At 40.3% G+C, this 14,231-nt stretch overlaps 1 protein-coding gene across 4 annotated transcripts in view; it reads left to right on the forward strand.

The window, feature by feature from the left end:
- DMD (dystrophin) overlaps positions 1–14,231 on the forward strand; it is a 2,360,554-nt gene that overhangs the window by 688,530 nt on the left and 1,657,793 nt on the right. For all 4 annotated transcript variants that reach the window (XM_066250305.1, XM_066250306.1, XM_066250308.1 and 1 more), the window contains exon 12: positions 6,966–7,116. In XM_066250305.1, coding sequence (XP_066106402.1) covers positions 6,966–7,116 — 151 coding nt within the window. The remainder of the gene's footprint in view (positions 1–6,965; positions 7,117–14,231) is intronic.

The raw sequence follows: 14,231 nt of genomic DNA on the forward strand, positions 1-14,231 counted from the left end.
TGAAATTTACTATTGTGACACAAGTTAACACATTTACACAGCTTTCAGGTGCCCGATTTTATAGCACATCTCTATACACCATATAGTGTGTTCACCCCTGTCAAAGTCGAGTCTCCGTCATCACTGTTTATGCCTTTTGTACCCTCCTCCACCTCTTCTCCAGGCAATCACCACACTGTTGTCTGTGTATTACTGTTTTTTTTTACCCTTTTTTAAAAATTTTTTTAACTTTTTTTTGTATTTTTCTGAAGCCGGAAACGGGGACAGTCAGACAGACTCCCGCATGCGCCCGACCGGGATCCACCCGGCATGCCCACCGGGGACGACGCTCTGCCCCTCCGGGAGGTAGCTCTGTTGCTACCAGAGCCACTCTAGTGCCTGGGGCAGAGGCCAAGGAGCCATCCCCAGCGCCCGGGCCATCTTTGCTCCAGTGGAGCCTCGGCTGCGGGAGGGGAAGAGAGAGACAGAGAGGAAGGAGAGGGGGAGGGATGGAGAAGCAAATGGGTGCTTCTCCTATGTGCCCTGGCCGGGAATTAAACCCGGGTCCCCCGCACGCCAGGCCGACGCTCTACCGCTGAGCCAACCGGCCAGGGCCTTTTTGCCTTTCTTCAATTCCTTCACCTTCACCCAGTTCCCCCAACCCCTCCCCCCTGGCAGCCATCAATGTGTTCTCATGGTTGCTTCTTCCACTCTTCTGGCCACCACTCACTTCCGTGCAGCTCGCCCGGGAACTGTGGTTGTAATTAGTTTGCATGTTTTGCTGCTCTCTCTTCAAAGGCCTCAATAAGTGAACGAAATATAGCACCTTTCACCACCTGTTAATTTATTTCATATGACTCTGACACAGAAAGCAGTCAGGACTGCCCAGACGTTACTGAATAATTACAATATTTGAAGTAACAACAATGGAAAAGCAAAACATCTTTGAACATTATATTACAAATAATTGTTTCTGTAGTCCAAAGGAAAAGCATACAAAGTTAAGCTCTTCACAGATGTTCCATACTTGGGCATCATTTTTGGGGGGTATCATCTTCTTTTTTCAGATTGTCTTATCTTCAGGTTCATTTCCTCTCGGAAGTTCCATCCTTAAGACAATGTTTTGTTCTTTGGGGTTTATCTCACTTTAAGTCAGTTGTGCACTAGACACAGTAACTGGAATGTTCACCTACCCCAATTATCTGACATGCGTTGTGAAATGTCATGGGGCTCAGCGACAGGGAGCGGCTTCAGCGGTCCTGTCACTGCTCTGTGTCTGGAAGCATGCTAAGTATAAAACCCTGTTATATTTTCTGGTCAGCATCAGATTAATGTGTGCCTCTCTAATCTTCCACGTTTGAGCACTTGCTACTAGTGGATTAAACACATACTCACCTTAAAAAGACTAGCAGTGATTTCCTTTTTTTTTCTCTTTTCCACATGAAAGGAGGAATGATAGAGAGACAGACTCCCACACGTGCTCTGACCAGGATCCACCCACAACCCCCATCTGAGGCTGATCCTTTGCCCATCTGGGACCATGCTTGCAACTGAGCTATTTTAGCACCTGAGGCCAGAGGCTTCACGCAGCCATCCTCAACGCTTGGGATGATGCATTCCAACCAATTGACTCATAGCTGCAGAATGGGAAGAGAGAGAGAGAGAGAGAGAGGATGGGAAGGGGTGGAAAAGCAGATGGTCGCTTCTCCTGTGTGCCCTGACTGAGAATCAAACCCGGGACATCCACACACCGGGCTGACATTCTACCACTGAGCCAATTGGCCAGGGCCAATTTTCAAAGATGCAATATTCTCACCTAGATTCTTGTTCAAAGTGTCATCCATGGCCTCACTTCATCCATTGGCTTCACTTCACCTGAAAATTTGTTAGAAATGAAAGATTTCAAAAGAGAATACTTGTGTGCTGCTGGTGGGAATACAAACTGTTGCAGTGACTATGGAAAACAGTATGGAGATCCTCAAAAACTACAAATGGAACTGCCTTATGGCTACTTTTGAGTATATATCCAAAGAAACCCAAAATACTAATTCAAAAGAATGTATGCACCCCTATGTTCATTGCAGAATTATTTACAGTAGCCAAGATATATAAGCAGCCCAAGTGCCTATCTGTGGAGGAGTTTAGAAAAACCTGTGGTACATTTAAACATTAGAATATTATTCAGCCATAAAAAGAATGAAATCCTACCATTTGCACCAGCATGGATAGACCTAGAGAGTATTGTGCTAAGTGAAATGAGTCAGAGGAAGACAAATACCATATGATTTCACTTATATATATATAATCTAAGGAACAAGATAAATGAACACACAAAACAGAAACCGACTCACAGATGCAGGGAACAAACTGATGCTTGGCAGAGGGGAGAGGGGGTGAGGACTGGGTGAAAAAGGTAAAAGGACTGAGAAACAAATTGGTAGTTACAAAATAGTCACAGCGATATATATATAGTATGCAATGGGGATTATAGTCAATAATATTGTCATAACTATGAATGGTGTCAGTTGGGTACTTAAATTATGAGAAGGATCATTTTGTAAATTATATAACTGTCTAATCACTATTTCTTACACCTGAAACTAATATAAAATAATATTGAATATCATCTGTAATGAAAAATGAAATGGAAAAAAAGAAATCAAAGTTCTTAGATCTGACTCCCTGAATTTAAATCAGAATCCTGAAGTGATCTCTGTACCTATTCAGGTTTGAGAACCCATGACAAAAATCAAAGGGCAGGATGTCCAAAGGCCCATTATCAGAGAGAATTTAGAGTGAAATGGTGTGTATAAAGGAGGGGAAGGAGTAGTGGGGACTGTGACAAACTGGAGAGCTCATGCCTGGTCTGTGAAGTACAATTGATTCTCAACTGTACAAATCCTGTTAAGATATTCTCAAGAATGGCTAGGTCAGAAGTTTTCATGTGGTGTCTCAGGATTTTTAGCTATTGACAACAGTTTCAATCTATTTTCAACTGATGTGAGACCAAACCTGGCATGTGGACTACTGTTTCCCAGTATCTAGCCAAGTCCTGAGGTAAGAAAAATAAATATTGCCTGACCAGGCGGTGGTGCAGTGGATAGAACGTCAGACTAGGACACAGAAGATTCAGGTTTGAAACCCCAAGGTCGCCGGCTTCAGTGCGGGCTCATCTGGTTTGAGCACAACTAACCAGATTGAACCCAAAGTTGCTGGCTTGAACCCAAGGTCACTGGCTTGAGCAAGGGGTCACTCGGTCTGCTGTAGCCCCCCCCCTCAAGGCACATGTGAGAAAGCAATCAATGAACAACTAAGGTGTCGCAACGAAGAATTGGTGCTTCTCATTTCTCTTCCTTCCTGTCTGTCTCTATCTGTCCCTCTCTCTGTCTGTCTGTCTGTCTCTCTCTCTCTGTCTCTGTCACACACAAAAAAGAGAAATAAATATTTCCACAGTTAACACCTATCTTCCCAGAAGCCTTTCTGGAAAGGGATGTGTACTAGTTATTTCACGCTTCATGCTGACTGCTGTCCCCCCACTTGTATCTTTCTGTTTTCAAACTTATTCTGAGGTGAAGTACAAGCTCCATACATGTACAATCCATGACTCTTTGAGTCTCAAGTCAGAAGCCATTCTTAAGGAGTTGAAGGTCACACCTTTCTCTGTAAGTAGAGGTGACATCTGAATGAGAATGTAATGGCCTCGTGTCAAAATAACTCCTAATAACTAATTCCTGGGTGCTGACACATGCCCTTCTATTGATGTTAATATTGATAATATATTGGTCTCCTGAGCAGAGTTTGGGTAAAGTTGTGGATGCAGATTACATTATAGCAGTGCTTCTCAAACTCAAGTGTGCATCAGAATCACCTAGACAGAAACAAACATAAATGCTTGCTCGAGGTTCAGACTTTAGATTTTCAGGCAGAGTTCAGGAAATCTCCCAAGTCCCAGGGATTGGTGGAGGGTATGACACTGTATGAGTCTCCCACACCTTACATTTTCAAGCTGTACTGCCCTTACTATTCCTCTATGTTGCCTCAAGGCCTTTGCACTGGTGGTTCCTTCTATATAGAGACTGCTTACCCCTTTCTCTTCACCACTTCCTCTTCAAGTGTTTGAATTCTTCAAATATCAGTATTTCCCAAAAAAGTCTTTCTTGACTTCAAAGACTCAATTCAATTACTCTCATTTATAGCATGATCACAATTATAATTAAGTAATGGCCTAATGAGCTATGTGTTATCTCTGGTTTCCGTCCTCAGAATGTATACTCTGTGACAGTGAAGGGCTGTGTGGGTCTTTCTCATTTTTCTACCAGTAATATCTATACTCCCAAAAATTACGGGATATTTCAAAATGAATATGAAGCTATAAAATTTCCTCTAATTTTTGTGAGCAGAATTAGGGGATATTTCAAAATGACAATGAAGTGATAAAATATCCACTAAGTTTTGTGAACACTATAGATACAGGTAATATGTATATGAATTAGTTTTTCAAGTCTCAACTTTTAGACTATGTGTTCTGTAAGGACATCATTCCTGATGACCCCAGGTCAGTTTGGAGCTTCTTTTTATGCACTCTCTGACATGTATATAAATCTAATGATAATGGTGTCCTTTATAATCCTGTAATTGTTGATATAGCTATTTCTCTAAATGTCTCTAAGCTACTTCAATACCTGAGTAGATATTTTCTTTTGTCCGTTCCTAACAAATAATTTCCAACAGAGATATGCAACTCAGTGTGTACTTGTTGAATTAAATAGCTATCCAAAGTTAAAAACGGTAAAGACTATTTTAAAATGACATCTCTTGTTAACTAACAAATGCTTTTTAGACCTGAGACATTTCTTCAAGTTTAAATAATAATGTGAGTTTTTTCCCCTTCAGTTTTTGAAAAGTAAAATTTGTAGCTTCATGTAATGACAAATCAGGCAGCAACAAACACAAGGAATGGTACTGCAGCCGGTTCTCATGAAATGTTAGTATCAGGTCAGTTCTCCAGGGATGGGCAAAGCAAGAAAGGGAGAGATTTATATACTTTGCGCTACTGCGGTGGTATCCATTGTCTAAGAGGCTTCATCTAGCAACTTGTAGTTTTTACTTTCACTTACATAGCTGCTTCATCAGGGTTGCTTTGCATGAAAAGTTGTCTAATTTTTACTGTGTGATAACTGAAGGCTCACACTCATAGACTTCTGATCGCAATGCACCTTAGGGGACAGGCAGCTCTGTAATGTTTAAAGGTCAAAAAAATGGTGGGATCTCAATATTTTAAACACTCAGTTTTGTGTATATTTTACATGATTAAATATACTGACTGATGAAAATTTCTGGTAACAATTTTATAATCAGAATAGTGAATTCCTAATTCAAATTATATCCTCCTTCTCCATGTTGTAAGATCACTGTTCAATAAGCTGTGGTTTCCAAAAATGCTTTAACTCTTTGAGTAGTGAGTTATTTTCATGCTTGTTGACCTCTGGGAGTGAGTTTTTTTTCCCAAAAATAGAATTAGTTCCAGTTACAATTTTATTAACTGAAAATCATGTTTGTTTTATAACCAATTTGTGGAAACAAGAAGAGCATGCATTTCCTTTTTTTTTTAATGTTGTCATACACATTTTTAAAATAAAAAAATTTGTTACCGTAATACTCTGGATCAGGCGTCCCCAAACTGCGGCCCTCTGAGGTCATTTATCCGGCCCCGGCCGCACTTCTGGAAGGGGCACCTCTTTCATTGGTGGTCAGTGAGAGGAGCACTGTATGTGGCGGTCTTCCAATGGTCTGAGGGACAGTGAACTGGCCCCCTGTGTAAAGTTTCGGGACCCCTGCTCTGGATGGTCAGGAGGCACAAGGACATACATCAATGTTTGGACTACTTAAAGGGTTAAATATGCCTTTATACAGAATATTTACCTTGAAATAGATACTAACATTTTTCATTTAAGTTTCACATTTTTGTTGAATTAATGGTTGAAATAATCTCAATTATAATTTTCATCCTCATCATGTAGTTGTGTGATTGGTAGGCAGTTCTGATCCCACGTCCCTGATGATGAATACTAATTGAGAAGGTATAAGAACTTGTTTCTAGGGCACATAGCCAGGCCGAGAACCCAAGCATTTGGACTTTTGATCCATTACCCAGCCTACTAGTACATCTTTGAAAAAATATGATTTAATTTGTATATTTCTGCATAACAGATGCTTCCCAAAGTTAGTTGCTGAACACAATTTATAATGACATCATGGTTCTACAGGTCTGGAATATGGGCAAGGTTTACATAGGTGGTGGTTCTGTGATTTCATATGGCTGGGGTCACTCATTGTGCTGCACTCAGCAGAAAGCTCAACTTTTAAAATAGCGGTTCATCATCCAACCTCACTCTCAGCGCAGGCTCTACTCTTTCAGTAGTCTAACCTGGCCTTCCTCACAGCATGAATGCTGGGTTCAGGGGAAGAGAGAGAGTTTAAATGCTGCCTGTGCTCTTATAGCCTACATGTGCAACTGGTGCATTGTTGTATTCTATTGGTCAAAACAAACCACAGAGCTAGTTCATATTCACGAGGATGGGAATTAGACTCCATCTCTTCATGGGAAGAGTGACAAAGAATTTGTGGCTATCTTTAATCACCCCCCCCCATATTAAAATAATGGAAATAAAAATAAAACAATTGCCAAGAGATACCACTAGTTCAGTTGCCGAAGATGGTTCTCATTTCCTTAGCATGTTCACCTGAGTTAGCTGTGTGAAACTATCTAAAAACTGGGGTGTGTGAACTGGAATGAATCGGAGAAAGAATAATCTCAGAGATGGTGGATGGTAGTCTCGACTTACCTTCAAAATGTCTAACAGATGCCAAATAATGAACATACCATAAATTATAAATGTCAACACTTTTACCTAAGTTACAGAGTTAATAATGGTGATTGAAGTTTTTTTGACATAGGTAATAATGGACATCTTTCAAATTTTCAGTTTACATAAAGTTCTAATGGATCTCCAGAATCAACAACTGAAGGAGTTAAATGACTGGCTAACAAAAACAGAAGAGAGAACAAGGAAAATGGAGAAAGAGCCCCTTGGACCTGATCTTGAGGACCTGAAACGCCAAGTACAACAGCATAAGGTTAGTATATGTTATGCTACTTACTTTCTCCTGGAAAACTAACTCTCTGTGTATAGGCGTATCAGATACACACATGTATACCTTGTGGTTTACCGATAGGAAATAATAAAAACTTCAGTCAAGAAGAGTTTTTAAATCATTTTTGCCTAATGCTTTTTGAAATATTTATTTTTCAAATATAACAGAACTAGGGTTTTCATATTTGAGAAGAAACGTCAAACTTATTCCTGGAAGAGAACAGTGAGGATGTGTGATTTATTAAAGCTTTGATTTATTGGAAGAATCTCTGCAGGGATTACCTGCAATGCAAATTTAAGTAATAAGACAAGATTTTTTTTTTACATGTTTTTTACCTTCAATTTATAATGTCTTGGAGCAGACCAAGCTTTATGAAAAATGAACATTTGTGGCATTGCTTTCCTATAAAAGACAGCATCTATTCATTTTAGTATTTCCAGCTTATCTTTCTTCAGTTTATTTGTACATTTACAGTGATGCCACATGATTGCCCAGAAGAATTTCCCATTTCCATGGTTAGGATTTCTATAAGAATGTTACTGACCTGAAATTTTCAGGGGGCTTCATTCTAATAATCATTGTAAAATTAGCTCTGGGCCTTGCCGAGTTGGTTTGTCAGGACACACACAAATGGAAGAACCTTCATGATTGGCCTGGGATTTAGATTGCCAGGTTTAGCAAATAAAAATACAAGAAATGTAGTTAAGTTTGAATTTAAGATAAATGAAGAGTTTGAGGAGTTTTTTTTTAGTGTAAATATGTGTGAAATTATTCATTCATTATTTACAATTCAGAGTTTACTGTGTATCCTGGATTTTATCTGGCAACTTCACTCAGGATTTGTGGTTCTTAGATTTATGGTTTAAAATTTCTTTTTTAATTTTTTTTTTATTATTTTACAAAGTGGAGTGGGGACAAGGAATGAGAACTATCAACTCACAGTTGCTTCATATTGATTCACATAGTTGTTCATTGATTACTTGCTGGAGGTGCCCTGACCCGACAAGCCCCGGGTTTCAAACCCGTGACCTTAGCATCCCAGGTCAATGTTCTATCCCAGTGGTAGTCAACCTGGTCCCTAGCGCCCACTAGTGGACATTCCAGCTTTCATGGTGGGCGGTAGCGGAGCAACCAAAGTATAAATAAAGAGTTAGATGTAACTATAGTAAGTTGTTTTATAAGATTTATTCTACCAAACTTAGTGAAAATCCGACATAAAGTACTTGGTAAGTAATTATTGTTATATGCTTTAACTTGCTGTGAATCTGCTTTATAAATTTTATGAAGTAGTTACTTCCCTACTTTATAAATGACCATTACTGTGGAACCGGTGGGCGGTTAGAAGATTTTACTGCTAACAAAAGTAGGCGGTAGGTCTAAAAAGGCTGACTACCCCTGTTCTACCCACTGTACCACTGCAGGCCAGGCCGATTTATGGTTTTAAAGAAGTATCTGCTCTCTCAACTCAAACTTCGTAAATCTGCATCTCACCCAACTTGATCATCTCTTTTTATAAAATTTTATCAGAGCTAGCTTCACAGTTCTGTACGAAAAAAAGATAATGTTTCGTTTTAAGTCCCCTGATCTTCTATAATGAGCTTTCAATTTCAATGACACATGTATCTATCCCTTGCTACAACTGCCCCCAAAGCGGTGTTTTGGTCACAGAAGTTTAAGATCAAGCAGTTTAAGGAGAGCGGTAGATATGGTGATCCCTATCCACTACTTCACCAGGAAGAGAAGTACCAACCATATTTTAATTTTCATTTCACGTGACTAGGAGAGGACAACTTGTCACATCGATTTTAACTCAACATCTGATCCAGTAGGTAGAGCTGGTGGTAGATCGTGAACGGCACCGCTTTTCCCGCGTGAACCCTGCTTTCCGCTGGTGGGCTGTGTGCCGCCCTCTTCCCCTTGGCCTCCACTGGCAGCTACGTGTGCGCAGTTTCTGTGTATGCCAGTGGCTTCTGTCTGAGAGCATTTGCTAGCTGCGAGAGAGTCTCACCAGTTGTGAGCAGGCAGGAAATGGAGTTAGCGTCGCCAGAGCTGGGAGGTGAGGGATAAACACCCCAGAATCTTTGCCAATGTGCCTCCGTGTTCCCACAATCTCTCAGAGTTTTCCCAGCAGGACTGACTCCTGATGGTGATGGCCATGGGGTCTTGTGTTTCTGCCCTCTCATAATGCCTTCTGGGCCTGAACAGGCACTGGCATGGTGGATAGAGAGCATTGGACTGGGGCACAGAGGACCCAGGTTCAAAACCCCGAGGTCGCCAGCTTGAGTGTGGGATTGCTGGCTTGAGCATGGGATCATAGACGTGACCCCATGGTTGCTGGCTTGAGCAAGGGGTCACTCGGTCTGCTGTAGCCCCCGGTCAAGGCACATATGAGAAAGCAGTTACTGAACAACTAAGGAGCTGCAGCAAAGAATTGATGCTTCTCATTTCTCTCCCTTCCTGTTTGTCTGTCCCTGTCTGTTCCTCTCTCTGACTCTCTGTCTCTGTCAAAAAAAAAAAAAAAAAGAATAAATAAATAATACCTTCTGAGATCACTTCCCAAATAAACTGTTTGTGCCTTAAACCTTTTCTGAAGGCCTGTTTGGGAGGAACACCAATATACACAACCTTCCTACCCTGGAAGCCAGAAGACTCTCCCAGCTTTACTAAATGTATGATTTTCAGACATTACCTAGTCCCACAGGGTCCCCATCTCTTCACTTTAGAAATAAAAATGCAAGCCACTTGGTTTCTGGTGTTTCTTCTGGACATGGTTTTAATGTTTCTATTAGATTTGGACTGCGAGGCATTTCAGGAAAGGGCAAGACAAAGGCCAGTGTCATTGAATATCAGTGGGAAGGATGTTGGCACTGGATGCCCGGAGTCTAAGGCGGAAGCCAGTAAGAAAGACCCCGAAAGAGATGTGACAGATGAATGGTAGGGCAGCTGGCAGTGTGAATGACTAAGGGCGACAACGAGGAAAGGTCTTAGCCCGGAGCGCTGAACAGACTCGGTTAAGGTTAGAGGGGCCACTCAGGCTCTTCAACTCTGACAATGACCTGAAATGATTTGTACTTTCCTCTGGAGGATATAGAGTGACTAGAATGGAAACTAGTTGACTATTACTGTCATAAAATTTGAATGGATTCTATTACTTGAAAATTTGCCATTTCTGATGAGTACGAAATTGCTTTGAAGAGAATAATTTGAAACAAAAAGAAAGCCGCAGAATGCTATGCAAGTTGACTGTGTAATCTTGTACATCCGGGACTTACTCATGTAAGTGCATAAAAGAAAGCAGAAGGAATTAGTTTGCTGACTCAGAAAGTGAGGCCAACTTTCACGTGTAACTATTTAAACCCCCTTCAGGATTGATTATTTTTAATAAAATTAAGGCCAGGAGAAAACACAGCCAAGAGAAAGTGTTACAGTTGATTATAGTTTTTTTTTGTTGTTGTTACTTGAATTAATGATGGTGGGAGGGAAATGATTAAACAATATCAAACAATTTATAAAGGAGTTAAATTTATTTAAAAGATCACACTATAAGAAGTGAATTTTTTGTTAGTCTTGCCATGCTTCATAGAACAGAAGATAAATTTTCTTTCCTTAGGTAACTGAGTTTAATCTAAAGCCTTATTTAAATAGTTATCGATTCACTTTGCAGCTTTTATTCCCAAGAATTGTAACTGAATAAAAATAAGAAAGTGTCTCCTTCTGACAACAAAGTGCATCAGTAACTTTGAAGTAGTCAAGAAGCCCCCCATTCTGCTGCGTGACCACACGCCTCACTACTGTAACATTTAGGTTTCTTACTTTGTATAGTTATCTATTAAATCCTTGCATCATCCTGTATTTTTTCCCTAAAAGATGATTGTAGATGACAAAATTAAAGATACAGGCTTTGTTGCTGGAAATAAATTTAAATTCTGCTCAGATCAGAGGGTTTACAATAGGTGCACATACTCTCTCAAAATACAAATGTTTGCAAGTCTCGCCACTATACCATGAATATTACAGATACGCTTCTCCGTGTTCTGTGATAAGATCCTTTGCTCTCTTCATTTCAGCAGTATTTTATTACAAGGCAGGCTAGAAATTGATCCACTGTGAAATGCCATGGAGATTAAATCACTTTTACTGAATTCACCAATTAAAGCAGGGTAAAACAATCGATCCAGTATTGGTAGTCGCTATGAAATCTAGCCAAACTCATAACTCTGGGTAACTAGAAAAAAGTTCACTTTGCTGACAGATTTGAAAGAGACCTTTCATTCTTCAGAGCTGCTGAATTGGGGAGAGAATTTGCAGCTTTACTTTAGATACGAGTCACTCAAAAGTGATTCTCTGGGGAGTGAACAAATTGAGTCTCTTGTTCCCCATGTGAAAGAACATGTCAGAAATAATTGGTTGGTTATTTCTGTCTTAAGAGACAGACTTTATTAGTAATGTTGATAAGGAATGAAAGGATTTCCATTGAAATGACAGTATTATTGAACAAAAGTCTATTGTGGGCTTGAACATTCATTAACGGGAAAGAAGTTTGCTATTCTTATTTGAATCAAAAGCAAAATATTTGCCGGAGGAATCTTTTGTCTCATGGGACAGTGTGATTGAGATGAAATTTAAAGCTTAGTTTACCAGCAAGGTTCCTCATTCTCTCAAGAGGTTTGGATTTTTTTTTTCATTAGCTCTATTAGCTTAATAAGAGCATCAACAAAGTCCTTACCATATAGGTTATTGGAATTTGCAGATACAGATGGACACGTGCACTGTGTTCTGACTTCGGTGGTATATGTTAAGTACTGATTAATACAAATTAAATGACCTCTTAGAAATTCAGTCACCCATCCTTTTCTAGAAGCTTAATCTTAAAAATTTGGGTTGTTGCCCTGGCCGGTTGGCTCAGTGGTAGAGCGTCGGCCTGGTGTGCAGAAGCCCCGGGTTCGATTCCCGGCCAGGGCACACAGGAGAAGCGCCCATCTGCTTCTCCACCCCTCCCCCTCTCCTTCCTCTCTGTCTCTCTCTTCCCCTCCTGCAGCCGAGGCTCCACTGGAGCAAAGATGGCCCGGGCGCTGGGGATGGCTCCTTGGCCTCTGCCCCAGGTGCTAGAGTGGCTCTGGTCACAACAGAGCAATGCCCCCAGAGGGGCAGAGCATCGCCCCCTGGTGGGCAGGGCTTCGCCCCCCTGGTGGGCGTGCCGGGTGGATCCCGGTCGGGCGCATGCGGGAGTCTGTCTGACTGTCTCTCCCGTTTCCGGCTTCAGAAAAATACCCAAAAAAAAGAAAAAAGAAAAATTGGGTTGTTAAGACTGTGAAATATCCTCTTCTGCTGACATTTAAAATGATCTAGATGTCCATGTAACGGGGAAAGTTTCGTTGTAATCCTGCTAAAAGATTTGACATTTCATTTAATTCTGTTGCATTCTATTCTACATCACTGAGCAAACACTTCTTAAAGCACACTGGGTGCTGTGAAGAGGCCTACGGTATATGGAGTCTTCTTCAAGAAGCTCACATTCTAATGCATTTGACAAAGACACAGAAAACAAGTGATCATTGTGCAAAGCGGAATGTAGCAAATGGCTTGAGAATGTGCTGAAAACAGTGGTTTGTCTGAACAAAGGAAGTGAGATGGGGAAATGTTGGTATAGCACTTGCGTGGGTCATGTGTCATGACATGCTCAGTGCTAGAGGACTACACCTTCATCATGGAAGGTCTTGAACTCAAGATTCATGAGTTTCGGTTTACCTTGTGAGTAATACAGAACCATTATTGGTGAGAAATTAAACTGAAGAGAGTGGTGATTTACAAAAATTTAATCTTTAGGAAGATATCCCTTTTTTTTCAAAGATTTTTTTTATTATTTTTCATTTATTCATTTTTATGGGGGGAGAAGAGCAGGAAGCATCAACTCCCATAAGTGCCTTGACCAGGCAAGCCCGGGGTTTTGAACCAGTGACCTCACCATTCCAGGTCAACGATTTATCCACTGCGCCACCACTGGTCAGGCAAGGAAGATGTATCCTGTAAGATAAATGAGAACACAGATGAACAGGAGGCCAGAAGACATGTTAGGAAGATATCACCACAGAAAGTCCATAGAGCCTGAATGAAAGAGTATCACTGGAAATCAGTAATGTGTCTGAGACACATTTTAGAAATCAACAGCAGAACCAATGGGAATTGATTTAGGGAGTGAGCAAAAATCTCGACATAATAGACCCTGACACTGGGCTATTGGGAGACTGAAGTTGAATTTTAATAAAAACAGGGAAAACTCGTATATGACAAGCCCACAGCCAACCTCATACTCAGTGGGGGAAAGCTAAAAGCATTTCCTTTAAGATCACAAACAAGACAGGATGTCCACTTTCACCACTCCTATTCCACATAGTACTGGAATACTAGCCACAGCCATCAGACAAGGAGAAGAAATAAAAGCATCCAAGTTGGAAAGAAAGACATGAAACTGTCATTATTTTCAGATGACAAGATATTGTACGTAGAGAATCCTAAAGATTCCACCAAAAAACTATTAGAACTGATAAATTCAGTAAAGTACAATAGTAGGATCCAAAGTAAGTATCTAAAAATTGGTTGTATTTCTATACACTAATAGTGAATAACCAGAAAAGGAAACTAAGAAAATCCCATTTGTATTCTTTTGATATTAATAACTGGCAAGTTAATGTCTGGAAGAACGTCACATTTATATGTTCTATATCAGGGGTTGTAAACCTTTTTAGACCTACCACCCACTTTTGTATCTCTGTTAGTAGTAAAATTTTCTAACCGCCCACCAGTTCCACATTAATGGTGATTTATAAAGTAGGGAAGTAACTTTACTTTATAAAATTTATAAAGCAGAATTACAGCAAGTTAAAGCATATAATAATAATTACTTACCAAGTACTTTATGTAAGATTTTCACTAAGTTTGGCAGAATAAATCTTTGTAAAACAACTTAGTATAGTTAAATCTATCTTTTTATTTATACTTTGGTTGTCCCGCTACCCCTCACCATGAAAGCTGGAACGCCCACTAGTGGGTGGTAGGGACCAGGTTGACTACGGTAGGGACCAGGTTGACTACCACTG

Source organism: Saccopteryx bilineata, chromosome X (genome assembly GCF_036850765.1).
Source record: "Saccopteryx bilineata isolate mSacBil1 chromosome X, mSacBil1_pri_phased_curated, whole genome shotgun sequence".
Classification (NCBI taxonomy): domain Eukaryota; kingdom Metazoa; phylum Chordata; class Mammalia; order Chiroptera; family Emballonuridae; genus Saccopteryx; species Saccopteryx bilineata.